Below are 26,458 nucleotides of genomic sequence, written 5' to 3' on the forward strand. Positions count from 1 at the left end.
AACAGGAATGGGAGTAGCAATACCAGGAGGGTAGAAGAATGGTAGGGAGAGGAGGGGAGGAAGGGGGAAGCAATTGCAATGATAGATACATAATCACAACCACAACCCCGCCCCCCAGGGGGATGAACAACAGAAACCATGGGAGAAGGGAGGCAGCGGTAGGTGTAAGATATGAAAATAATAATAATTTATAATTTATCAAGGGTTCATGAGGGTGGGAGGAGGAGAGGGAGGGGAAAATGAGGAGCTGATACCAAGGGCTCAAATAGAAAGTAAATGTTTAGAAAATAATGATGGCAACATGTATACAAATATGCTTGACACAATGGATGTATGGAGTGTTATAAGAGCTGTGAGAGCCCCCCAAAATGATCTTTTAATAAAAAAAATTTTAAAGGAGCGTGGATGGCACTGTGGGCTAAGTGTTGGCCTCCTGGCTGCCAGATTAGTGGTTCAAAGCCACCACAGTTTGTTTCTGCTAAGATTCCCCAGCCTCTCTCGACAGGGTTGTCATGAGTTGCAATCAACTCGATGGCTGAGAGTTTTCCACTTTAAATCTGTGGACTTAACTCAGTGTGCCACCAGGCCTTCCTGTATGCAGATAGGAAGACTGGAGTCCTTACCAGATATGTCTGGGTCTTTCTCAATGTCATGATTCTGGAATATTCCAAGTGACTCGGTTTTACTTAAGTATACCTATTTTAAGCAACAACAACAAAAAAGACATTATCTCAGGATTGATTACAGAATCTTTAAAGTACGATATGTTCGTTAAAAGGAACATCTTGCTAAAATGCTCCTTATAATGACCATTAAAAAAGAAATCGCTGCAGTACAGAAAACGGCATGGGACCATCTATCAATGTTTACTCTTTAAAAGCATCTTTTAACAAGGCTCTCAAAATCGCAGGTGAGTTCCTGCAGTTAACATAAAAATAGTCTAAGTCAGTACAGTTCCCTAGATGTGTCACTGTTTATTAAGCTGGGAACAAAGAAACCTGATCCTCCGCAGGTTACAAAAGAGAGCTATGCAAAAAAAAAACACACACACATTAAAAAAAAACCCACACAAAAATCCAACCAAACTTTTACTGCCCTCAAAGGCAGCTCTTCCAAGAACAAGAGAACAATTCTAGACCATTGCTTTGCGTGTTTGCAAATCAGTGCAAGACTCATGAGTTGAGTAGCTTTCCAAATTGACTTCCTTTTGTCCCCCCTCTTTTTCTGGAAGCGGTTGTGGATTCAGAATCTAACCAACCACTTTGGCCCAGCACAGAGCAAACAGGTTTTTAATCCGATGTTTGGGAAGAAGATTATTTCATTCGGCTGTGGTTTAGGGGGAATTTAAAGTGCAACATAAAATGAAGGGCTGTTTGTTTGGATGCATGGGTGTATTATATGTATTTTTGCTATTTTTAGTTGTTCTGTTCATTGTTGTTTTTTTTAAAGAAAAGGAGGGCTTTGGGTGGGTGGGGTTGCAAAGAGAAGGGAAGGAAGGTCAGGAGGAAGTTACTGAAATGATTCAGTTTGTAAAGTAAAGAACCCTTTCCTTCAGAGCATCTCGCAGGGATTTTCAAACAAAGGCAACGGATTGGGGCTTTGTGGGAGGTGAACCGAAGTACCTGCCGCCCGGGAAACCGCCTGACTCCCTCAAGGTCATTTGGCTTCTGCCAAAGAGGAGTGAGCAGGGCCAAAGTGGACCATCTGCTTAAACAAGTTTTCTGGGCTCCTCTAGAGTGTTACCCATAATGCCCACACGTCAGTGAGGCTGATAGCGACTAAGAAAAGGACTTCACAGACAGCTGCAGGTGGAACGAAGAAGGTTACCCTTCGAGACCGGGGTACAGAAAAGACCCCCAAGGTCACACAGTTACCAGAAAAAATGAATCCTGTTCAGACGGCCCCGCCCAGCCCCAAACAGTAAATCCAACGTGGAGGCCTTTTGAAGATAAAGTACACACAGATGTTTTCAGCCACCCGAGTTGCCTCACGCGCTTGAGCAATGCTGATCCCCAGGAGGACATCCAAGAGCAAGACATTTGAAAGGCATCATCCGCAGGTGAGTTTTTTGTCACCAGGAGGAAGACAGCAGTGTGATCCTGCGGACACTCATTAACAGCTACCCTTGAGGGAAGGTGGGAAGGAAACAGAATCGGTGGTGTTGAGCGATGCTGGACATCAGAGCCTGGGAAAACTCTCCTTGGGGGAACTTCCGTGGCTCCGGAAAGCCGAGGGACAGTGGGAACCAGGAAGACCCTCCACGAGTTGGCTTGGCCCAGTGGCTGTGACCATGGGCTCAAAGACCGCGACATAGGGAGGGTGGTGCAGACGGGCAGCTTTTCCCTTTGCTGTGAGTCCAGTGGAACCGAATGTAGCAGCAGCAACAGCATGAAGACAATGGATCTTGGGTCGGATGCTCAAGATCAGCCGTTCTCAACCAGGGGACGAATGACCCTTTCACAGGAGTCGCCTAAGACCATCAGAAAACGTATGTCCGATGGTCTTAGGAACTGAGACACCGTTCCTCTCTCCGTCTCCAGGGGGGCTCACCCACATGCAGATACGCCCACAGATGAGGTCCCGGCGTGAAGACTGTGATCCATGCTGCACCGTGCTTCAAGACAACATTTCATTTATTTGTCATTAGAAATAAATATTTCACAATATAGAATGACATTGTTTTTGTGATGAATCACTATGCTTTCATTATGTTCAATTTGTAACAATGAAAATACATCCTGCATATCAGATATTTACATGACGATTCATCACAGTAGCAAAATGACAGTGATGAAGTAGCAAGAATAATTTTATGACTGGGGGGGTCACCACAACATGAGGAACTGTATGAAAGGTTCTCGGCATCTAGATCAGGCGTCCTCAAACTACGGCCCGCGGGCCACATGCAGCCCGCCGACGACATTTATCCGGCCCGCCAGGTGTTTTTGCCCTGTTTTATTTTTTACTTCAAAATAAGATGTGTGCAGTATGCATAGGAATTTGTTCATAGTTTTTTTTAAAACTATAGTCCGACCCTCCGACAGGTCTGAGGGACAGTGAACTGGCCCCCTGTTTAAAAAGTTTGAGGACCCCTGCTCTAGATGTTTCTAGTTCATTCAAGAAGGACAAGAGGGCTGAAAAAGCAGGGCTGGCCATTATGGTGGTCCCAAGAACTACCAGAAGGTGGGTAACCATTCAGAGTGATCTTTGTCCAACAATCAAGTGAAGACAAAGTTTTATGGAGGTTGGGGGGCGGGGTTGTTTCCAATGCTTTCTGGGCACTGCAATGATCATGTTCTTAAGTGGTCAGAACACAGCGAGTGGCTTTCTCCTGGGCTCTGCTGTTCCCCCGTCTGTCCTGCTAGCACGGGGACTTGCAGGCCTATTAACTGCTGATGTATATTGGACATATTACCAGGAGAGCTCAGAGCCTGGAGAAACAGAGGGCTGGGGGGTGGAGGTGGGGGGAAATGAGGAAGACCCTCAAGGGTATGGATTGACACAGAGACCTCACTAACAACCTCAAAGGTAGCAACAACTGTGTGGATAGTGCAGTGTTTCTTTCTCTTGTACCAGAATCAACAATAGCTTCAGCAAATGACTGAACTGGATTCATACAGAAAAGAAACCCCACCTCCCCCTGCAGGATGAAAACACTATGGATGAGATAAATTCATTCACAAAGTACCATCGCTTTATATTAATAATCTCTTTGACTCTATGATAAGGCTCTTCAGGAGGAAGACCTTTCAAATGAGAACAGGGTTAAGGCTGGGAATTTCAGAACGGGTGGATTCCCCACAAAGCAATTCAGTAGGCTTGGTTTTAAAACACTGTATGGGAGGACATTGTGATCTGGGACAGATTGAACCGCCACTGATGAGATTCAGGAGCAAGATTCTAGAAGGAAATTTAAATAAGGTGGAGGGGGTGTGTGAAGAGGAAGAAAGGGGAATTAATTTAATTCCATTCGCTGATGTTACTGTAGCACAACTATTTTTAGGTATAATCCAAACAGTGCATATCTTTTCCATTTTGATTAGTAGAAAATTGGCAGCGAGTCAAAAGAGTTAGTATTTCTCAGCACATTATGCCAGAAACGTACAAATAAAAAAATTACATGATCTGGGCCAATGTGTTTAATTAGAATTACTGCTAAGGTTTCTTCTCCTTTTGCCTAAAAACATAAAGAAGCACCTTTCACAAGCGGCAGTGAAGCTTATGGGGTTGTTTCCATTTGCGCTCTTACTTAGACACGCCGGTTAAAAGCCTATGTGTGCACAACTCCCCTGATACATTGGGTGCAGAATTTCCGCCTGGCACTTTTGCATAGTGGGGAGAGGAAGTCAGCACAGTGAACAAAATGTGAAATTAAACTCAGCTAGGAAAATGTGCTTAACAAGGAAAGGTTTCACAATAGCCACTTAGAAGTTATTAATAAGTCCAGCTCCGAAGAAAACGTGGCCCCCAAATTAAAAGCTCTCTGCCAAGTTTTCCAAAGGCAAGTTCACCCAGAGACAAAAGCCACCAACGCCACATGTCCGCGTCGGAGGGAGAGCTGATCCACCCTGGAGAATCTATCGGACACCTGGCCAGAACTCTGATAGGGCACGGCCATGACTCGGGAACATGATGCTCCAATCTTCCGGTCTGCAGGCTTTTGCCTTTGGCACTTTGCTCCCCTCAGTCCCATCTGCAGTACAGGTGACTTCTTCTTGCCCATTGCCCCTCCTCCTGTCCCTCGCTTCTACTATCCAGAATTCCACCTGCTTAAACAGGATTAGTCGTTTTCTCCTTCTCCTGCCATAAACTATTGCTATTGGCAGGCCCGCTTCCCACATTTTTATCACACATCAATGGCTGTCTTACAGCAACCACCTCAAGAACCAGTCATTTCGCACCGGCATTCTGTATCACAGGCCAGCTTCGTTTCTGAAGCCTCGTGACCCTGTTTGGAGGGTCAGGGGCGCTCCTTTTACTATTTCCTGAAAGCACCTATCAACTGGTCCCAAGATTCTAGTGGCTTCCTCTTAAAACAGTCGTGAAAGAAGCCACATCTGGCTACTCCATGATTCAGTGAGACGTCTTTGTTCTTAAAGTTTTGAGAACTTTCGAGATTGTCAGTCCTCAGGTTGGATAGGCTTCTTAAATGTCTTATGCTGGGAAACGGTCTCTCTATTTAAAGATGGTGGATTATTGAGACAAAATATGCTCATCATCAGGAAATCAAAAAAAAAGAGGAACCATTCACTGGGTACTTTGGCATACCAGCTGAAATGGCGAATGCCTACTAGTTCTCCAACAAAATGAAGATGGGCAAAACACGTAAACAAAATGTGTCTTACCTGGGTGGCGGAAGGGAGGCAGAGAGCAATGGACTCAACTGTGTGCTAGCAACTCCATCATCTCTCTTACCAACCTTTCAGAAGCCTCCTGCTATGTCTTTAAATGATCACATAACAAAAAAGGGATGCCCGGGCAATGTAGTGAGTTATGCATTGGGTTCCTGACTATGAGGTTAGCAGTTCAAAATCACCAGTTGCTCTTTGGGAGAAAGAGGAGGCTTTCTACTCCCACAAATCGTTACCATGTCAGGACACCCACAAAGGCAGGTCTATTCTTAGTCCTCCAGTGCCACTAGGAGTTTGAATTGACTGGGGGGCAGCCCTGACTTTGCCTGGCAGAAACACCCTGCTCACACATCTTGACGAGGGCCAGAACTGTCGGTGCAGACACAGAATGAAGCGTCAAGTATACAAATACACACAGAAACACTTCCAAGTGTTGTGAAGCACACACGAGTCTCAGGGCAGCCAACGCTGCTTTTCTTAAAACGAAACTCACTGCCTTTCGGAGAGGGTAGAACTGCCCCTGTGGTTCCGAGTCTAGAACTCTGCCTGGAAATAGAAAGCCTCATCTTTCTCTCCTGGAGCCACTGGTGGCTTTGAACTGCTGACCTCGCAAGGAGCAGCCCAACTTGTAACCATGTCACCACCAGGCCTCCTTAGGAACAAAATCTCCCTGGGGTGTTGTCATTTTGTGACCAAGTTAAATGATGGCAAGTTTACTTTTTACTTGTGACCTGCCCCCTTCCCAACCATCCCCACCCTCTGACTGCGATCTATCAAGTTACATGAGAGAAAAGAGTAGTTGCGTAAGAAGGTGTTCTAGAAATTTGTACTTAGCCAGGAATGCGGTTCTCCATTCTAAAATACCACTGGAGAAATGTGCGTACAATGGCCACAGATAGGATTCTGAACAGGAAATCAGAGGCTTTGGAAGCCACTTACCCAGTTCCAAAGAGGCAACGATTGTTCAATGCCTTAGTCTTCCTCCCTACATGGCTGTGCCAAGTTGCAGCTGTGTTACCTGGTCAATGGCTTTATTTAGAAGATTAAAAAAAAAAAAAAAAGGAAAAAGTTACCACCAAGTCACCTCTGACCCCTGGCAGCCGTGAGTGTGTCAGAGTAGACCCGGGTTCCATAGTTTTCATGCCATGTCTGAAGCTAAGTGCAGCAGACGTGACTTTTACAGCACTTACCAGTCCTTTAGAATACCTCGAATCCAGCTGTGAAAGTGGATGGCAAGTCTGCATCTCCCAGCAGGTGAGCCCACTGTGTTGATCTAGAGATGTTTAGCTATGTTTTTGGAGTCACGGAAAGATATGAAAAGGATTATATTGGAAATCTAGTTCAATCGTATAAGCAAAACAGCCTTTTCCACAATGGTTGACCCCTTATAGACACACTTAATCTTGATTGGGCTTCATGGGTATTTATTGCACATTCAATTCCTCACACAGTAGTTAGTTGCACGGGAGTATAAATACTTGGCAAAAGACACAGGAGGAAATAGAATTTACACACAAGTGCTAAATTTTACCAGCAGGTTCACTGAGGGGGCACGTGAACATTAAAAAATAAAATAAAAATCCCTTAAAATAATAATATTTAGAATCTCAATACAGTTACAGTACCATGATAAAAAGAGTATAAAAAAGTATTTCCCTAATAAATCAGGAGCTCATTAGCATAAAAACATAAATAGACAACAGAAGTAGAGTTTGAATTTTATTTTCACTTTGAAGATCACCCCGCCCATAAAAATATTCCATTTCTTTTTTGTGCAAGTAACATGTGGACTTCAAAATTTCTAACACTGTGCAAAATGGCATTTCGGGCCACCTTCCCCCTCTTAAAATTTTTTTTTCCTAAACCCAAATGTGCAGTTATCTGTTTTGATACTAGAACTGGTTCCTTTTTTAAAAAACAAAACAAAACGACACCCCTTTCTGTCCTGTCTTTCATGGACAGGGTTATGTCACAGAGGCTCAGCGCCTGGTCCTTCAAACGCGTATTGATACATAAATAAGCTGTTTAATATAAACAAATCTTTCTATCTGCCTGTGCCACAAGCACAGTGTGAGGTAGGACGCCCTCAGCCTGGCCACCAGACGCAGGGAGCACGGATGGGTGGGTAGGTGGATGGGTCGGGGCTGGGAGACAGCCAGTCAGTCGGCCCTACAAACGCTAAGCAAGGTGAGGCTTGTTCCAAGAATAGCTTAAAAACGCTTGAAACGTGCTTTTTGCATCTCTCCTTCCCCCTCTGCTTTAAGAACAGGAGAAATCTTGATTCAGGGGGTTAGACTGAAATTACTTTCTCTGGAAAGCAAGAGGGAATACGTTTTGATTAACTGTGCCCCTGTCACCTCCGCAGCCCCCTTTTTCCTGTTTCTCTGGAATGGAGTAGAGGCCAAAGAAATAAGACTTCTACCCTCTAATATTTTCCCTTTCCCCAATCGAGGCAATGTCAACTCAGGTCCTCGCATAAAGTGTCAAAAGCAAACAAACAAACAAACAAACAAAAACCCATCTGGAGAGGGGGGTTAAAAACAAAAACAAAAATCCCAAAGCTGCTTCACCCGCAAGTACAAAAGGAAGGCCAAGCCCCAAACAAAAAGAATCCGAGAAAAGCCACAAGCTACTCTCCCCTCCTCTCCCAAACTTTCCTTTTTGTGCAATGGTGCGTGGCTTCTCTGTTCCTCTGGGTCACCTCCGACGAGGCTTGTGGGCGTTGCGGCCACCTGCTTTGGGCCTGCAGTAAACACAGCTCGCCGCCGGTCCCCAGAAGACCAGTTCCCTGGGCAGCCAGAATGGAGCGCAGCCCCGCGCGCTACACCTTGGATTCCGAAGCGGAGCCCGGGCAACTGGGCTCGTCCAGGCTCGAGTCGCTGTCCGCCGCCGCGCCGCCGTTGCAGCCGACCCAGGGCTCCAGCAAACGCCCGGGCGACGCGGCCCCGACGTCCTCGTCGTCGTCCTCGTCGTCGGCCCCGGGGGACGGCGGCGGCTCGGCCACGGTCAGGCAGCCGGAGGCGCGCGGCCGGTCGCCGGAGGCGGCGTGGCGCCGGCGGGCGGCCCGGCGCGCGCAGCAGAGCAGGCGCTGGAAGGCCTTGCGGAAGTCGGGGCTGCGGCAGTAGATGATGGGGTTGAAGGCCGAGTTGGCGTACCCCAGCCAGTTGAAGAAGACGAAGAGGCGGTCGGGCACCAGCTCGCGGTGGAAGGCCTTCACCACGTTGGCCAGGAAGAAGGGCAGCCAGCAGAGCGTGAACACGCCCATGATGATGCCCAGCGTCTTGAGCGCCTTCTGCTCCCGCAGCGCCACGAGGCGCGAGGGTCGCCGCTTGCTGGTGCGCCCGTTGGCCACCGGCTCGCCGGCGCGTGGGGAGCCGGGCGAGGGCGCCGGTGAGGGCGGCCGCGCGGGGCCGCCTAGGAAGCGGCGCTCGCAGCTGTCGATCTTCTTCACCTGCTTCTGGGCCTCGCGGAAGACCCGCAGGTACACGAAGGCCATGATGCACAGAGGCAGGTAGAAGGAGACGACCGACGAGGCGATGGCGTAGGCCCGGTTGGTGACAAAGTCGCAGCACTTAGGGTCCTTGTAGCAGCCGCGCGCTTCCTTGCCCTCGGCCCGCCACCAGTGCATGAGGATGGGCAGGAAAGACACCAGGGACGAGATGGCCCATACGGTGCAGACCAGGACCCGCGCCCGGGCGCGGGTCAGCAGGCTCTGGTAGCGGAAGGGCGACGTGATGGCGAGGTAGCGGTCCAGGGCGATGACACACAGGGTCTCGATGCTGGCCGTCACACACAGCACGTCCACCGAGGTCCAGAGCTCGCAGAAGAAGGAGCCGTACTCCCAACGGCCCCACACCACGAGGGTGGCCCCAAACGGCACCACCAGCAGCCCCATGACCAGGTCAGCGCTGGCCAGGGACATGATGAAGAGATTGGTGAGCGTCTGCAGCCGCGGCGTCTTGGCGATGGCCACGATCACCAGCACGTTGCCCGCCACAATGAACAGCACGATGAACGTCATCAGCAGGCCCATGCCGGCGGTCCACTGCTGCGAGAGCGGCGCGGGGCTCACGCTGGCGGCGGGCAGCAGCGACGGGGGCTGCGACGCGGGCACCAGCAGTCGCGCCGCCGTGGCCGCGCCGTCGGGGAGCGGCACGGCCGATGACAGGTTGCCAAGCTCGGAGGCGCCCAGGGCGAGCGCCCCCGCGCCCATGCCGAGTTGCGGAGGCCGGAGGCGGGGGGTGTGGCGGGGCTGGGCCGTGGTTGGGGAACACCCCAGAAGCCCGGGCCGCGGGGCCCGTCAAGGGAGGTCGCTGCTGGGTCAGGACAGCCGTGACGCGGGGTCCGAAGCATCGGCGCCGGGCGCCTTCCCCGCCGGAGCCAGAGCCGAGCGCTGTCGCCGCCGCCTCCGCGGCCGCCGCCGCTGCTGCTGGAGCCGCTGCCGCTGCTGGAACAGCCGCCGGGACCTCAGCATGTTTCTGAGCGCGCCGGGCCCACAGCGCCGGCACCCACCCACCCGGCTCCTACCCACCCCCTCTAGCCAACCCCCTGGGCCTCGCGTCAGCCTCCTGTAGCCAATCGGGCCCAAGGCACGCCCCTTTCTGGTTCCCCCCGCCCCCCGCAACTCCCTCCCACGGGCAATTAGGCGGCTTGGGGGATTCGGGGGGCAAAGGGCCGCGCGAGGTGCGCCCCGGCGCCCGCCAGTTCCTGCGCGCGCGCGCCCGGCCCCGCTTCCCCAGCACCTAGCGCCAGCCACTGCACCGGTTGCGGCACAGGTCCCCACCCCCGCTCCGGCCCCTATCAGCTCCGGCATTCCACTCCCTCCTACACCCCTCTTGCCTCCCAAAACCTGGCTCCCTCCTCCACACCCCACTCCCTTCTACGATTCCCCCAAACCTCCTGCACCCCTTGCCTATCCCCCCTCCCCAGTGTCCCCTCTGCCCCCAGTGTCCCGGTCCCCTTTAGCAGGGAGGGGATCGAGCTGTTCTTGAAACGCCAGAGCGCCCTGGACAGTCTGTCCGCTGGGCTCGGCCGCGTTTAGCACCTAGCAGGCTGTGCGTAAACCCTATCCCTGGTCCAAAGGGGCCCCCGCCGGCCTGCGTCTTGCCAGCTCGGAGGCTCGGAGGCGGTGTGAGTGGTTAGAAGAAACTTTCCAGCACAGCGCCCTGCAGAAGCAGACGGTGCATCTGTCAGCACCGCTCTCCCGGCGGGCGGCTTGCAACGGAGCTCCGGTGTGTTCCAGGGCAGTCGCTGCGGAAAGGAGGCGAAGGTTTGTGCAGCTAGCAGCCAAGGCTGAGGGTGCCTTATGCAAACACACTCTTCTCAGACCCCGCTCCTGAGCGTGTGCGGCCACCGCGTGTGCTGATGGTGAATTATAATAGAGAGGTTTTAGCAAACATATATATTAACGGACAAAGTAAATGCCACCGCCATGAAGAGAGGGCACATTTAATTACGTTGCAGGCATGGCACCTGCGTGCTGAGTTTTATTGCTCGCAGGGTTTTATCCTTTGAGCTGAGTGAAGGCAAACAAAAAGGCACTGTCCGTTGGGGTTGACGGAATAGGAACTGAGCTTTCAGATTTCTTGCCCTACAGGGTTGTTTTCCCCTTTGCCCAAGTTCTTGGCTTCTCAAAATGTCGGGGTTAGTTTTGGAAGAGCGAGGGAAGAAAGTCCACAAACACGCAGGAGGCTGGCAAAAAGCGTTTGAAGATACACCCGTGGTTTCTGAGTTGGCTAAAGGGCTTGCCATCCGTTCACTAGTGAAACTCGCCCTGCTGTAGATTATTATGGGGAGGACTAGACGGCATTGGTTTATTAAGTTTATAAAGTCAAGTAGATTTAGCTGTCTTCTCGCAGATAAATCCAGGTCTATGAGCTTTAGGCACCAACTTAGTGTTCAGTGTTACAACTGGGAGTGATTTCCCTGTTGTTCCCGTGGGCCCCTGGCATTTGTGGCCTGTGGCTGCCAATTTGGTTAGGTTGAGGAGGGTGAAGCAAGGAAACAAGAGGGGCTAGAAAGAGCAGAGGAACGAGAATGCACCCTCCTGACCCTTCTTTCAAGGAGCCTCGGTGGAATTGTGGGTATTGGGCTGCTTAGTTGCAACCTCGGCGGTTCGAAACCAACAGCCTCTCCTCTGGAGAAACAGGGCGCTGTCTCCCATAAAGAGTTACAGTCTGGGAAACCCACAGGGGCAGTAGTTCCTTCCAGCATCTGCTTCATACCAGGGAGTCTGGTTTGGCTTTACCCTTTTTTTCAGGCAGTGCCCCTCGCCCCCTCCCTGAGGGGTAGTCTCAAAACCGCCTGGGGATTAGGAATAGGTTCTGGATGCCTGGCTGTGAGTTAGAGAAGGGAATGTGGGCAGGCGGGGTGGGAGGAAGCTCTCTATCGGGCAGGCGCCATCTTTTTGTTAAGTGGTGTTACTAGAATAGAGTGTGCCAACCTTAAGTGGCCCTGGAAGGTGAAGGAATTACATTTCTGTGAGTGATAACGAGGGCCAGTGTGCAGGCCAGAACACGGTGTAATTCCATACAAGAATCTTCCAGGTAGCAGGGGTCGTTGGAATTGTTGGAAAACTCGCCTTTGAAGGTCTTTACAAAATAATACATGAAGCCACAAACATTCGAAGCACTGCAGGTTGTTCTAACTGGGGAGTAAGGATAATGTGCCAGGTCTTCTTGGGGGTGGGGGGGTGAGGCGGGGTGGGGCCAGGGCTCCTTCCAAGTACTGTCTTGACATATTTGGAAACAGGGTCCGAATTCACCCTGAATTAGCTTTCTTTTCCAAATCAAGTGCTCCTAGAGCTCCTTTACTTCCTACATCTCATGACTTCTTGAGATACCTTTTATCTTTAAATGAGAATACAATATCAAGAGGAAAAGGCTCAGCATAGCCACTTATACAGGTAATACATGTTTCAGAGGCTACAGCTTCCAACCAAACAACTCCTCTTTCACCCCATTCCCCATCGGCAATTGCTAAAAGTGTATCAGTTCTTAACCCACACATTTGACAATACTTTAGAAAAGAATAGAACTGCAGCGATAATGCTTAGCAGCAATTGCAGAGGTAGTGTGTTTCTCTCTTAGCATTTCCCACCCACACCTCTTCTGTTCCCATCCCACATTCATCGCCCCATACTTGAACTTGACAGGGACTCTTTTTGATCTCCCTGCCTCTCGCCCTTCCCTCGATCTGGCTTGCCACATAGCCCAATGACTATTTCTTAAACCATGCGTGGATCAGGATGCTTTCTCTGTTCAGAAACTTGACATCCAGTGTCCTCCATCGTCCAGGTCCAAATGGCCTTTGCAGAGCTAGCTCACACTAGACCTGTCCCTGTCACCTAAGCCTGCCCTTCTGTACCATCCTCTTTCTTGCATCCGAACGCTTTCCCGCTGGCTTCCCAGTTCTGTACACCTTCCCCCCTTCATCTTCTGACTTACTCTGCCAATTGCCATTCAGGTGGCAATTAGCCATGCGGTGTCTTTGGACCCCTCTTACATTGCTATTTGATTTTAAAATGGGCTTTTATCTTGTAGATGAAAAACTCTCAGAGAGCCACAGCTGTCTGATACTCCCCTCCCTATTTCCCATGTTTATGAATATTTACTTCATATCAGTGAACAGTTAGCATGGGTTCATCAGTAGTTGATGTCCTCTTAAAAAATTTCACATTTACTCATATGAGAGATAATCGAGTGTTAGGGAGTTAAAATCTTCGCGCATACTTGTAATTCACCATTATTATTCATAATCCTACAGCCTCATCGACATGCCCCTGAAAACATTTCAAATCACTTTACAAGTACAAGATTCACAAGGTACCAGATTCAGTAATGAATAAAGGACTGCATAGGCAAGAGGCTTTTCAAAGGGGCCATGCAAGCCCCACAATAAGAAGGGCTCTGTAATCACTATAGTCAAGGAGCTTTGGGGATATAGTAGTAAAACACTCAGCGGATAACCAAGTTGACTGTTCGAAACCACCAGCTGCTCCACAGAAGAAAGATGTATTCTGTAAAGTTTACATTTGGGAGACCCTATAGGGCAGTTCTATGCTAACCACTGGATTGCTCTGCATTGAAATGGACTTAGCAGCAACAGATGAATCTGCACACTATGTAGTCCTTAGGTGGCACAAGTAAGTAAGTGTTTGGCTACTAGTGAAAGATTAGTTACTCAAATATACCCAGTGGTGCCTTGGAAGAAAGACCTGGTGATCACTCACTCACTCACTGCCATTGAGTGGATTCCAACTCATAGCAATTCTATAGGGCAGGTAGAACTGCCCTGGTGGGTTTGCAAGACTGTAACGCTTTAAGGGAGCAGAAGGTCTCATCTTTCTCCCATGGAGCGGCTGATGGTTTCAAACTGCTAACCTTGTGGTTTGCAGCCCAATGTGTAACCCATTGAAAACCCTACTCCCAAACACATGGGGTCCCCCTGAGTGGGAATTAAGTCCAAGTTGCCGGTTATCTTCATAAATGATTGAGATGAATGGTTTGTTGTAACAGTATCTATCCAGTTATTTCTGCCCCAGAGAATAGTGAACCTCTTGGATCTGGTTTTCTGTGCTACATGACAGGAAAGGCCCGCAGAGCAGTGACCGTCTAACCTAGAGCATCTAACCCCGTCTGTAGTTGTAGACCATGAACTTGGTAATAACATTTCCATTCTTGAGTAGACTTTGCTAGAAAATAAGTTTAAAAAAAAAACCCCAAAAATGAATGGACTATCGGCACAACTGCTGGAAGGGAGGCCTGACGAAGTCTGGGGTGGGAGTGGGTGGGGATTTTCCAAAAAAAAAACATCACGACGCGTGTTGCATGATTGCCTAGCCAAAGCTGACTAGTCTTGAGACTGGGCATAGGGATGAGGTTTAGAAATCAGAGCTCCAGCGACTGTTTCAGCGTGAAGATCTTTCCTCAGTAGGAAGACAAGTGCTAAAACAATCACTTAGTGCAAACTAACCAAAGAACAGCTTGCACCCAATGGCTGAGATTGAAGGTCATATACTGAGTGGTCTCACAGGCACAGCTTACAGAGGGACGAGCTGCTCTATCCATTGTGAGAACAGTGAGCGCCGGGGACAGTGGTATAAACAGAGCAACACGTGCACTATTCAGAGAATTCAAAAGCTTCTCTCTCTCCCCCACTTCCTCCCCAGCGTCCTCCTTCTTTTCCGTTTGTCCCTGTTGAGTACATTGAACAGCGCCAGAGCCAATAATAATATTTTTCAAACTGTGGATGTCTTGGAACGTGTTCAGACCTGGAAGACAGAAGATCTAGACCTGCGTCTGAGACTTGCCACTCTTCTGTTTGACCTTGAGCAGTGGCTTCACCTTGAAATGGGGTCTTTATTCCCCATGCCACACGGCTGTGTGTGAACCAAGTGAGTTAATGCATGTGAACACTTCTTGAAATCTCACGTAACACCATACCTTTAGAAAATGTTTAATGCGGTCTGATCCACTCACGTTGACATTTCAAACCAAGACAGGTGTCAGGATTTCCTTGTCCGAGAATAGTCCTTCCACCGAAACAAGATCCTCTTTGTAGTTTCTCTGTCCTCATTCTAGAGAATAATATGATTTGGAGGTTGTCTTTACGTTGGGCAAGTCGTCTTTTTTCAAAGGTTGGTTTTGCTGTTGTTTCTCTTTGATTTTTTTCTCGTTATTTTTTTGGGGGGGGGATGATCTTCAGTGCGTATTTGATTTTGAAAGGTGTTTATGTTTATGTGACTCTCTGAAATAAATTTCTCTTACGGTATTTCAGCAAAGTATTAGTATCAGAGGAAGAAGTTGGTTTCCCAAGTAACTATTTAGTGTCATGATGGGTCCTTTGGAAGTTTTGTGTTTTTTCATACAAAATGCAAACCGACTTTTAAAATGTCTGTTTACCTTCAGTGTAGAATGAATAAAAATGAATCGATCATCAGTTGAAGCTTCAAGTACCAGTGACAATAAGCATATTATCACTCCATGGGATCCTCATTGCTAACAGCAGCCCTTCAGTTAGCCCATGTTCAGAACTTGGGGTGACAAGTAGCTGTGCCAATTATTGCCAACCCGGGTTTAATTTTAACAGTCTTGCAGTGCACCAGAGCAGCAATTACAGGGTAAGACACGAAGAGTCTATCGTAACATGGACTGATCCCTTGATTTAAGTTTTTGAGAGATGGGAATGATGCCTTTTAAACCTCTTGTTGTTGTTGTTTTTGGGTGACATTGAGTTGCTTTGACTCACCTACACAGGGACCCTATCTACAACAGAACAAAACACAACACAGTCCTGCACCATCTTTGCAATTGTTCATATGTTTCAGCCTACTGCGGATTGACACAGCCACAGTGTCAATCCATCTTCTCGAGGGCCTGCCTTTTTTTCCCCCCCGCTGCCCCTCCACTTTACCATGAGGATGTCCTTCTCCAGGGACTGGTCTCTCCTGATGACGCATCCAAAGTATGTGAGACAAAGTCTAGCCATTCTTGCCTCGAAGAAGCATCCTGGCTATATATTTTTTTCTCCAAAGATCTGTTTGTTCTTTAGGCAGTCCATGGTACTTTCAATATTCTTCACTAACACCGTAGTTCAACTGCATCGATTTTTCTTCTGTCTTCCTTACCCAGTGCTCAACTTTCACATGCATAGAAGGTGATAGAACATACTATGGCTTGGATCAGGTGCATCTTAGTTCTTAAAGTAATATCCTTGCTTTTCAATACAGTGAACCCTCGTTTATCACGGTTAATGGGTTCTAGACCCTACCGTGATAAATGAAATTCCACGAAGTAGGATTCCTTATTTGTAAATCAAATATTTTCGTAGTTAGAGCATAGAGGACATGAAAAAACACCCTTTAGTCACCATTACACTCGTATTACCCAATTTATTAAACGAAAAAGGGAAAATACAGTAAAACATTTTGGACATTACAATTATCATTTATTATTTATTATATTATTTATGGCATCAAGCGTGTACAGTATGAGCCAATCAGTGGCAGTAATGACAGAGCATGCGCTGTTATGCAAAAACCGTTAAAGCGCGAAGTGGCGAGGGTTCACTGTACTCTAAAGAGGTCTTGCGCAGCAGATTTACCCAAGGCAATGCATCTTTTGATCTCTTGACTGCTGCTTCCATGAACATTGATTGTAGATCCCAGCAAGACAAAATCCTTGCAACTTCGATCTTTTCTCCATTTCTCAAGATGTTACTTATTAGTCCAGTTGTGAGGATTTTGTTTTCTTTACGTTGAGTTGTAATCCATACTGAAGGCTGCAATACTTGATCTTCATCAGCCAGTGCTTCAAACTCTCCCCACTTTCAGCAAGTAAGGCTGCGTCATCTGCATATGGAAAGTTGTGAATAAGCCATCCTCCAATCCTGCGAACATTCTTCTTGATAGAATGCCACATTCTTCTTGATAGAATCCAGCTTCTCTGATGATTTGCTCAGCAACAGATTGAACACGTTTGGGGTGAAGATACAACCCTGATGCACACCTTTCCTGATCTTAATCCATGCAGTCATTCCTTGCTCTGTTCACACAACTGCTCCTTGATTGGTCCATATGAAAGTTCTACGTGAGCACAATCGTGTTCAGGAATGCTCATTTATCTCAAGGCTATCCATTGTTTGTTATGGGCCACACACTCTAAGGCCTTTGGATAGCTAATGGAGCACAAGTAAACCTCTCTCTGGTGTTTTCTCCTCTCAGACAAGATGCGTTTGACATCAGGAAAGATATCCCTTGTTCCACATCCTCTTCTGAATCTGCCAGGACCTCAAGCAGCTCCCTGTCAATCCACCGCAGCAAGCGTTGTTGGATGATCTGCAGCAACACCTTATCTGCATGCTGTCATTGATGTTGTTGTATAAGTTGAGCATTCTGTGACATCGCCTTTCTTTGCAATGGGGACAGATATGAATGTCTTATGGTCAGCTGGCCAAGTAGCTGTCTTCCAAATTTCCTGGCATAGACGAGTGATTCATCAGCTTGTTGAAACATTTCCGTTGGTATTCCATCATTTTCTGGAGGCTTGTTTTTGGCTACTGCTTTCAGTGCAGCTTGGACTTTTTCCTTCAGTACCTTTGGTTCTTGTTCACATGGCCCCTCTCGAAATAGTGGAATGTCCACTAGTTGTTGGTAGAGTGACTCTGTGTGTTCATTCCATCTTCTTTGGATGCTTCCTGCATCATTCAGTGCTTTACCCCTAGAATCTTTCAACCTTGCAACTCATGGGCTGAACATTTTCTTTAGATCTTTCAGATCTGTGGAGCATGTCTTCTGCTCTGGGTTTCCTAACTCTCTTTGCACTCTTCAGTATAGTCTTTCATTTTGTCTTCTCAAGCTACCCCTTGAAACGGTCTCTTCAACTCTTTGACTTTATCTTTTTTCTTTTTCCATTTGCCTTAGGTCCTCTATGATTAAGAAAAGTTTCAGAGTCTCTTCTGACATCCGTGTTGATCTTTTCTTTCTTTCCTGTTTTTTTTAATGGCCTTTTGTTTTCTTCATGAGTGATGTCCTTGATGTCATTCTACAGGCCGCCCAGTGCTTTGTCACTCGTGTTTAATACTGCAGATCTGTTCATGAGATAGTCTTGAATCTCTGGGATATTTGGGCTCTTGTGGACATGCATTCATATGCTCCAACTTCAACCTAAACTTACATATGAGCAATTGATGGTTTGTACCCAGCAGGCCTCTGGCCTGGTTGTAGCTGCTTAGCTTAAGCTTCTCTATCATCTCTTCCCACAGAGACAGTCAATTTTATTTCTGTAGATTCCATCTATAGAAGTGCATGTATATAGTCATCTTTTGTGTTGTTGAAAAACGGTATTTGTGATGAAGAAGTTTTGGTCTTGCAAATTTTTATCATGAGACGTCCTGCTTTGCTTCTCTCACCAAGATCACATGTTCCAACTTTTGCATTCAAATCGCCAATAGTGATCATGTATCTTGATCGCATGTTTGATCAATTTCAGACTGAAGATGTTGGTAGAATTATTCAATTTCTGCATCACTGGCACTCACGGTTGGTGCCCACATTTGAATAAGAGTTGTGTTGACTGGATTTCCTTGTATACAGAGAGACATTATCCTGTCACTTCAAGATTGCTCTTAACCGCTTCTCAATGAGCTCATTTCTGCCACTGGTGGCAGCTGTTGGAGTCACAGGAGAAGAAGAGCCAGATTCCCAGGTGAGCCCTACGAGCTTCCCTTCTGCCAGTGGCGGTTAGTTCTGTTGCCCGTGAGACATTTCAAAAAAAAGATTGCTCTTACCACGCCCTTTGGACTATGAATGCAACGTCATTCCTCTTGGTGTCATTTCTGGCGCCGGAAACCATATCATTTTCTGATTCAAAATGGCCAATATCAGTCCATTTCAGCTCACTGACACCTAAAATAGCAATCTTTATGTGCTCCATGTCACTTTTAGCATGGAGCGACTGCAAATTTTCCTAGATTCATACTTTATACATTCCAAGTTCCAATTATTAATTGATGTTTGAAGTTGCTTCTTCTCAAGTCCAGCCCCATCAGCCAGTGAAGGTCCCAAAGCGACCTGTAGTCCCACAGGCTTTACGCCATCCACATCATTATGGTCCACGCGGCTGTGCGAAGGCAGCGCCTCCTCAGTCCTGTGTTGAGTGCTTTCTGATCTGAGGGACCCATCTCCTGGCCCGATCTCTGACAATGGTCTCCTTCTATTCATGAGGTTTCAGCAACTGACCATACTTTGATGCTAGCCATAGGATTTTCAGTGGCTCATTCTCTTGAAGTGGACAACTGATTCCTTCTTCATAATCTCTTGTTAGTCTGGAAGCTCTGGTGAAACCTGTTCACTTTGGGTGACCCTGCTGGCATTTGAAATACCAATGACGTAGCTCCCAGCATCACAGCCACACACAAGCCACCAGAGTACGAAAACCTGACAGACGGTGGTTAAACCTCACAGCCCCCATTTATTCTGGCCATATCATTGGTGCCTAATGAGTCCCAGGGGGACACAAGGATCACTCAGAAGCTTGTGTGTAGGAGTTTCCCCAAAATCAAAGAAGATAGAGTGTTTTCCACTCAACCATGGAAGGTGGCATCCGACATCACCCACATGAAGAGAATTTGTCAACCAGTAGAAGAAGCTGATTGTCTTCTTTGCCTCTGAGTGACAATAGATTATCTAAATGTCTTTATTTTCATGTTACTTCTTTAAGGAGCCCAAACAGTAATAGTTCAAAACCACCAGCTGCTCCTCGGGAGAGTGAGGGGCTTTCCACTCCTGTAAAGCGTTACAGGCTTGGAAATTCATGGGGCAGTTCCACCCTGTCCTATAGGGTTGCTGTGAGGCGTCATTGACCGGATGGCAGTGAGTGCTTGGTCTTTCCTTTTGTTTTTGCATTTTTCCCCCTGGAGTGCTTGAGCTTCTTGCTTTGGAAGGAAATCACCAACCTTTGACATGACATTTATTTTCCATAATGTCTCAGCTTGGCAGCTCCGTGAACAAAACCTACTGGGGACTTTTATCCTGTGATGGCTTTCTTATTCCCAGGGCATTCTCCTTTAATTAAATGTTAAAGGGACCACGACGTTCTTTGCAGCCTTCTCCTAAATAGAAATGAACTTTTAGCATGGGTGGAGAAACAGTTGTTTTTCTTTTTGCTCCCTCCCATTGTAATACAGAGAAGCCGAAGCCTCTGAATGGGGTGTCAGAGAAAGGTGAACGGGATCCCTGACCTCCGCCTTCGGAGCTAATCTGGAGCCACCAGGATCTTCCTGCTTGACAGCTGTTAGCCCCTCTGCCCCCCTCATTATGCCTTTTCCACATAATTTAATTTCACCATCTCTTTGGGGGCTTAAGGCAGGTCACAGAGAAGGGTTGTTTTTGCTTCCCCTAACATCTCTGTCTGGACAAGAGAAGAGATCCTGTTAACAATGCCTCCTTGTGTTTTCCCATTGCTCTCACTAGGATCACGGTGGCATCGCCCTGGTATTTATCCCGGACAATCGGCTTCTCCTCGTGAACACTTCTGAAGACGAATTTCCCAAAGCGCCGCCTGAATACCAACTCCGAAGACAAAAGAACGCCCAAGAAAGGAAAAGAAAAGCCGAGCAATTAAGTCTTTTAGCTCGTGGTGCAAGAGCCTGGTTTGTTTGTTTTGTTTTTGTAAGTCTCTAACGATTGAAAAAAGATTTCACGGAAGATTCTGGCTGATAGTTACTGTCCCTGACATTGTGACAAGCTGGGGTGGGGTGTGTGTGTGTGTTTAGTTAAGAGGGGACAGAGTTGTTTGGGGACTTGAGGAATAAAAAGCAAGCTCATCTTGCGTCATCATTTCCTTATCCTGAGCAGGATGGTCCCGAACCAGGAGGCTTTACAAATGGACACATGGAGCTTGGAGGTGATCTGAGAAGCCTGCCGAGGCTTGGGAAGGCACGCAAATGATAGCGTCCTGGCATTATTTATTTAGTTTTTCCTATTCCAAAATTGTCTAAAGTGATCAGTGCGCCTTGATTCGTCACCATTCCCACCCCACTGCCTACCTCTCTCCTCTCCCACGGTCAGCCTCTCGGCAGCGGGCAGTGGTGACGTTTCCCTCCCATTCCCAATTAACAGCACTTGTATATCTTTTCATAGCTCCACCCTGGATATCATGATCTTGGTTTAAAAAAATTGCCATGCAGATCTACAAATATACTCCTATCTACGGTTTTCCATAAATACCCATTTGGGAGAGAGCTGAGAATACAAATTATTTATGAAGCAAGTTAAAAACCATAATGAACTTGGAATAAACTGTGAGCTGGGATTGTAGAGCGCAGCCAGTCTTCCTGTGAGGTTTTGAAAATATCCCTGGTGCACACGTATTTGTTGTAGATTTCTTTTTCATTATATAATTTTATCATTTCAGCAAGGTGACACTAATTCAGTAATTCAATTTGGCATTTACCTCTATGTGTGCCCTGGGAACCCGCTGGCATAGCGGGTTACAAGCTGGGCTGCTAACTACAATCTCACCACGTTGAAGCCCTCAGCCCCTTGATGGCAGTGAGGTTTTGGATGTACACCCCAGTGATGAAGAATGCAGATTGTCTGGGGTCAGATTGCCCAAATGACCATCACCTCTCCACCACCTACTAGAGGACTCAGAACAACCTACATGAACCCCGTGGGCCTCGGTTTCTCCATCTGTTACATGACAACACTGAAAATCATCCTGGCTGCTGAGGTTCCTGGGGAATTTGAGAAGATACCGGCATAGTGCTTGCCTCGTGGCAAGTACTTGATAAACATTACCAAATTCACTGCCAAATTCAAACTCTGACCCATAGCGACCCTATAGGGCATGGCAGACCTGCCCCTGCGGCTTTCCAAGACTGTAACTCATTACCGGAGTAGAGAGTCTCATCTCTCCGCCACGGGGTGGCTGGTGGATTTGAACTGATGACCAACAGCTGGTTGGTTAGCAGCCTAACAAGTAATGGGCTACACCACCGGGGCACTTAGCTTTTTTTTTTCCCCCAACAAGATAATGGCACCCTCCAAAAAATAAATAAATGAATAATCAAGCAAACAAACAAATAAAAACTTCATTCTATGCAAAATCAAGGGTGGTCAAGAGAGCAGTGTCCAAGCCTTGGAAGTTTAATCATTGAATGCATGTGTCCTACTTAACAGGGAGAGGAGGTGGTAAAGAGTCTAATCTGGTAAGTACTCTTCTTGATTTCAAAGTCAAGTTTATTCCTTTGTGGTCATTTAATCCGACTATTGAGCCGTTTGGGGGAATTTGAATCCCCCCCCCCAACTAATTTCTCATCCTGGAAATATCCTTCCTGAGAGCTCCCCCCAACCATCTTCCACAGAGATGACGAGAACAGCCGTGGCGGCAGCTCTTAAGACGGGAGCTTATTTTCCCAGCTGCCCTTGGTCTAAGCTGTTTCTTTTTATGGCATGCATTTATAAGACCTCAAGGAGGCCGGAAGACTCCCTTGTGACCTGCTTTGTATCTGAGTAGCATCATACTCACGTTCGTTCTCCTGAGGGCGAAGGTCTGACAACCTCCCCAACTCACCACAGAGTAAAGGGATGGACTACAGACAATGGGCTGTGGGGAGACATCGGACAGTGCAAGACATGAAAAATAATAATAATTTGTAAATGATCAAGGGTTCATGAGGGAGGGCGGGGGAGGGAAGGGAAAAATGAGGAGCTGATACCAAGGGCTCAAGTAGAAAGAAAATGTTTTGAGAATGATGATGGCAACATGTGTACAAATGTGCTTGACACAATGGATGGATGTATGGATTGTGATAAGAGTGGTACGAGCCCCCGATACAATGATTTAAAAAAAAGAAAAGATTTCCCAAGTCTATGCAAACCAAGCCCTAGGGGAATCTCTTAGACCCTAACTGAACTATGCATTTCGTGTTAGGACCAATGTCAATGCCTTGTGCATCAGGTTTATCTTCTTTTGGAACAGATTTCAAACTCAAACTCCACTGCCATTGAATCGATGTCGACTCGTGGCACATAGCACAGGGACGAACTACCTCCGTGAGTTTCTGAGATTGCAGCCCTTCCCAGGAGGAGAAAATCTTGTCTCTTCTCCTGCAGTGTGGCTGGGGGTTTCAAACTGCTGACCTTGCAGTTAGCAGCCCACCGGTAACCACTATGCCGCCAGGGGTGAATGGGTTTTAGAATAATGCAGGGGGTGGTGGACACGTCCCGGACACGTGCTGTATCTGAGGGGAAACCACGGAAACCAGTGACGCCAATGACATCTCGGACCGTAAAACCCACAGTCTTCCACGGATGGCCCTGCTCCTTAAAGACTTCCGCGGTGCCCCACTATCTGGTTTGAGACTGTGGAGAGCACAGTTGTAGGAACGCGTCATTGAACAAGAGGAGTGTGACATTTTTGAAATGTCCCATTTCCAGCAAGCACTCAGTCATCTGGAAGGTGGGTTTAAAACCATGGTGCTGGATCAATAGACACAAGAACACTCACCGCCTTATGTGCAATCTGTAGGCACTTGTATTTGCCACAAGGCTTCAGGGGAAGAGGACAAGCCAAATGACATCTCAGGTGAAGGATGGTTCCCTCGAGGAAACAAGCAGACCCTGGTTTAAAGTCAAAGTCATTATAGGGTTGGCTTTTCACAAGGTTGTGCATGCCAAAGGCTGATTGTAATCCGATCAGCTTCCTGCGTACTTTGGATGTGAGGCATGATCCCAGCTAGGCATTTCCCTAACCCTAACCCTAACCCTACGCTAGGCATGTCCCTGGGTCATGCAATCAGTTAACATGCTCAGCTGCTGATGGAAAGGTTGGGTTCACCCACAGGCATGTCTTGGAAGAAAGCCTTGACAATCTACTCCCTACTCCCGCCCCCAAATCAACCATTGACCTCCCCGTGGAGTAGAGTTTTATTCTGGCACACCCAGGGGTTACTATGAGCTGTATTCCCCATGAATAAGGGACAGCTAGATGGCAATCATATGGTCCTGGCAAGGTGAGGACAAGCAGACTTTTTTGTTGTTGTTTTTAGAGCTTTCCTTACAAACCCCTAAACCCTCATTGCTGTAGAGGGGATTCAAACTCACAGCAATCCTATAGGACTGAGTAAACCTGCTCCGTAGGGACTCCAGGACTGCAATCTTTATGGAAGCAGATGGCCACGTTCTTCTCCTGAGAGTGGCTGGTGAGTTTGAACTGCCAACCCTTTGGTCAGCAGCTGAGGGCTTACCTGCTGGGCCACTAGGGCTCCTCACAAACCAATAACCTTTTTGCAAATGGAATATAGAAATTCAGGTTCCTTTTATGAATTCAAGTTCAAAGACAGAGAAAACGAATTGGCCAATCCAGGTGACTGCTGGTGTAGACCACTCTCAGCTGGCTGTTTTGACACTGTGGTCACACGTGGACTGGAGCCCTGGTGGTACAGTGGTGAAAGCTCGGCAGTGTGGCCCCCATCAGCTGCTTCACCAGAGAAAAATGTGGCCATTTGGTCTCTTAAAACTTACAGTCGTGGGAAGTCTGTCTTATTAAGGGTCAGAATCCACTCGGCGGTATTGGGTTTGGATTTTGATTTAACTCACACTTGGAGCCTTGGCCCATTGGGGCAACGTGCCTGCTATTTTTCCAGAGCTAGGATTGGGGTAATAGGCAGCAAATAATTGGATAGGAGAGCTACAAGAAGCCTTTATAATCAAAGCACAAAGCCGGCCTTTGAGGCAAGATAAAGCCAGGTACTCAGAGAATCCGATGAAAAACAGGATGTTTATGACCTTGAAGTAATTTTGATTGAGAGTGATTCAGACCATAGCATAGGAGCAAGCAAAACACTGGCTAAGCATTAGCTTCCCCAATAAAAAGTGTATTGATTTAGATTTCTTACGGAACTGGAAGCTCCTGACTTCCTAATTTCTGGTTCTCTGGATGACAGAGCTCCTGCTAGTTTAACCCGGACGTGGCCTTGGACCAAAGGAATGGGGCCTCAGTGCCAAGCTTACACCCGGAGTTCACCTGGTGAAAACCCAGGAAGCGATTCTGAGGACTCGTCTTGCCATGTGATTGTGAGCATGGCTGCCAGCTGTCTGAGAGCATGGGCTATACTGCAGCGGTTCTCAACCTGTGGGTTGCGACCCCTTTGGAGGCCGAATGACCCTTTCACAGGGTCGCCTAAGACCTTCAGAAAACACGTATTTCCAATGGTCTTGGGAACCCAGACACCGTTCCTCTATCCGCCTCTAGGCGGGTCCGCCCACATGCAGATATGCCCACCTACAAATCCCTGGTGTGAAGACTGTTACCCAAGGTACACCAGGCTTCGAAATAAAATTTCATTTATTTGCCATTAGAAATCAACATTTCACCATATAGAATGATATATCGTCTTTGTGATGAATTGCTATGCTTTCATTCTGTTCAATTTGTAGCAATGAAAATACATCCTGCCTGTCAGATATTTACAGGACGATTCATCACAGTAGCAAAATGACAGTGATGAAGTAGCAACGAAATCATTTTATGGTTGAGGGTCACCACCACATGAGGCACTGTATGAAGGGTTGCGGCATTGGGAGGTTGAGAACCACTGGCGACAGGAACTGAATGCAGAGACTCGTGCTCTGCTTACCAAGCAGGCCATCCTGACGTGCTCTAACAAACACGGAATCCCATGTGCATCTCTTCCCACCGTTCCTCATAGACACGTTCGGAATCCGAGTGTTCTCCCAGCTGCCTGGGTTTTTAGAGGGGTTTTGCCTGGACTGATCTGTATGTGGAAAGCGATGAAAAGAGTCACAGATCTTAATTTGTAAATGGCTAGGTTAATTCAATTGAACAATCGTAAATGAGATGGTACTTCAAGGAAAGAGCAAATCTGTTGGTCTGAGTAGCATTTAGTCCTCTATTTGAGCAACTATATTTTTAACTGAATTTGCCGTGAGCAACTAATAGTGTGTGTGTGTTTGTTTGTTTGAACACGCAAGCTGCATTTCCATGCTTCACTTTGATGTTCTCCCCCTCTTTGAACACATTACAGAGAATTTTCTCTGGGAGCTCCAGTGTGCTTCCATGGAGGTAAGCAGAATCCACCAGGAAGCTCCTGACCAAATGAGCCAAAGTAGCGTGTTGGAATTGTCATCCCCCAACACACAGTCTTTCCAATGTGATTGAAAATGCAGGCTCATGTTGCATACACTTTGGTAGCTGATGGCTAAATGCCAGACCTTGTACAAAGCGCGTCGGGTCCATTATCTTATATAGTTAGTTCAAGAGTTGACTGGCTTGGCCAGAGTTCTATAACCAGTCAACAGTGGGCCTGAGCTTCCATCCCAGTTTGTGTGAGGCTAAAGCTAGAGCACTCAGTGCTACAAAGGAGCCTCCCTTTGCTTTGCTCTTCCTTTGAAACAGCAATACTAGTGAGCACAGGGCTGGACAAAATATAAAAAACGAAGGTCTGATTTCAATGGATATTAATAATCTTAAGTGAAAAGCATGCAAATAGAATCATAGAAATGAAATGTTTTCCTATATGCTCCTGTAAGAATAGTTGTAAGAACAGTTTCTCGTGAATGCTTTAGGGCTGGTTCTCCACGA

General features: G+C 47.4%; 1 protein-coding gene and 1 long non-coding RNA gene across 3 annotated transcripts; one reads left to right on the plus strand and one right to left on the minus strand.

Moving 5' to 3' along the window:
- Positions 1–6,758: 6,758 nt before the first annotated feature.
- Positions 6,759–9,669, minus strand: ADRB1 (adrenoceptor beta 1). Its single transcript, XM_004700918.2, has one exon. The coding sequence runs from the start codon at positions 9,562–9,564 to the stop codon at positions 8,173–8,175; it is 1,392 nt and encodes a 463-aa protein (XP_004700975.1). The 5' UTR covers positions 9,565–9,669; the 3' UTR covers positions 6,759–8,172.
- A 415-nt stretch (positions 9,670–10,084) lies between these two features.
- On the plus strand, positions 10,085–20,675 carry LOC123521832. 2 transcript variants are annotated; one of them, XR_006680170.1, is made up of 3 exons: positions 10,085–10,620; positions 14,521–14,745; positions 20,323–20,675. It is a non-coding gene; the product is annotated as an uncharacterized LOC123521832 (long non-coding RNA). The 2 variants fall into 2 exon arrangements; XR_006680169.1 differs by lacking the exon at positions 14,521–14,745.
- The last annotated feature ends 5,783 nt before the right edge of the window (positions 20,676–26,458 follow it).

This window comes from Echinops telfairi, unplaced genomic scaffold (assembly GCF_000313985.2).
Source record: "Echinops telfairi isolate 266 unplaced genomic scaffold, ASM31398v2 ScPeMD7_70;HRSCAF=299, whole genome shotgun sequence".
Classification (NCBI taxonomy): Eukaryota; Metazoa; Chordata; class Mammalia; order Afrosoricida; family Tenrecidae; genus Echinops; species Echinops telfairi.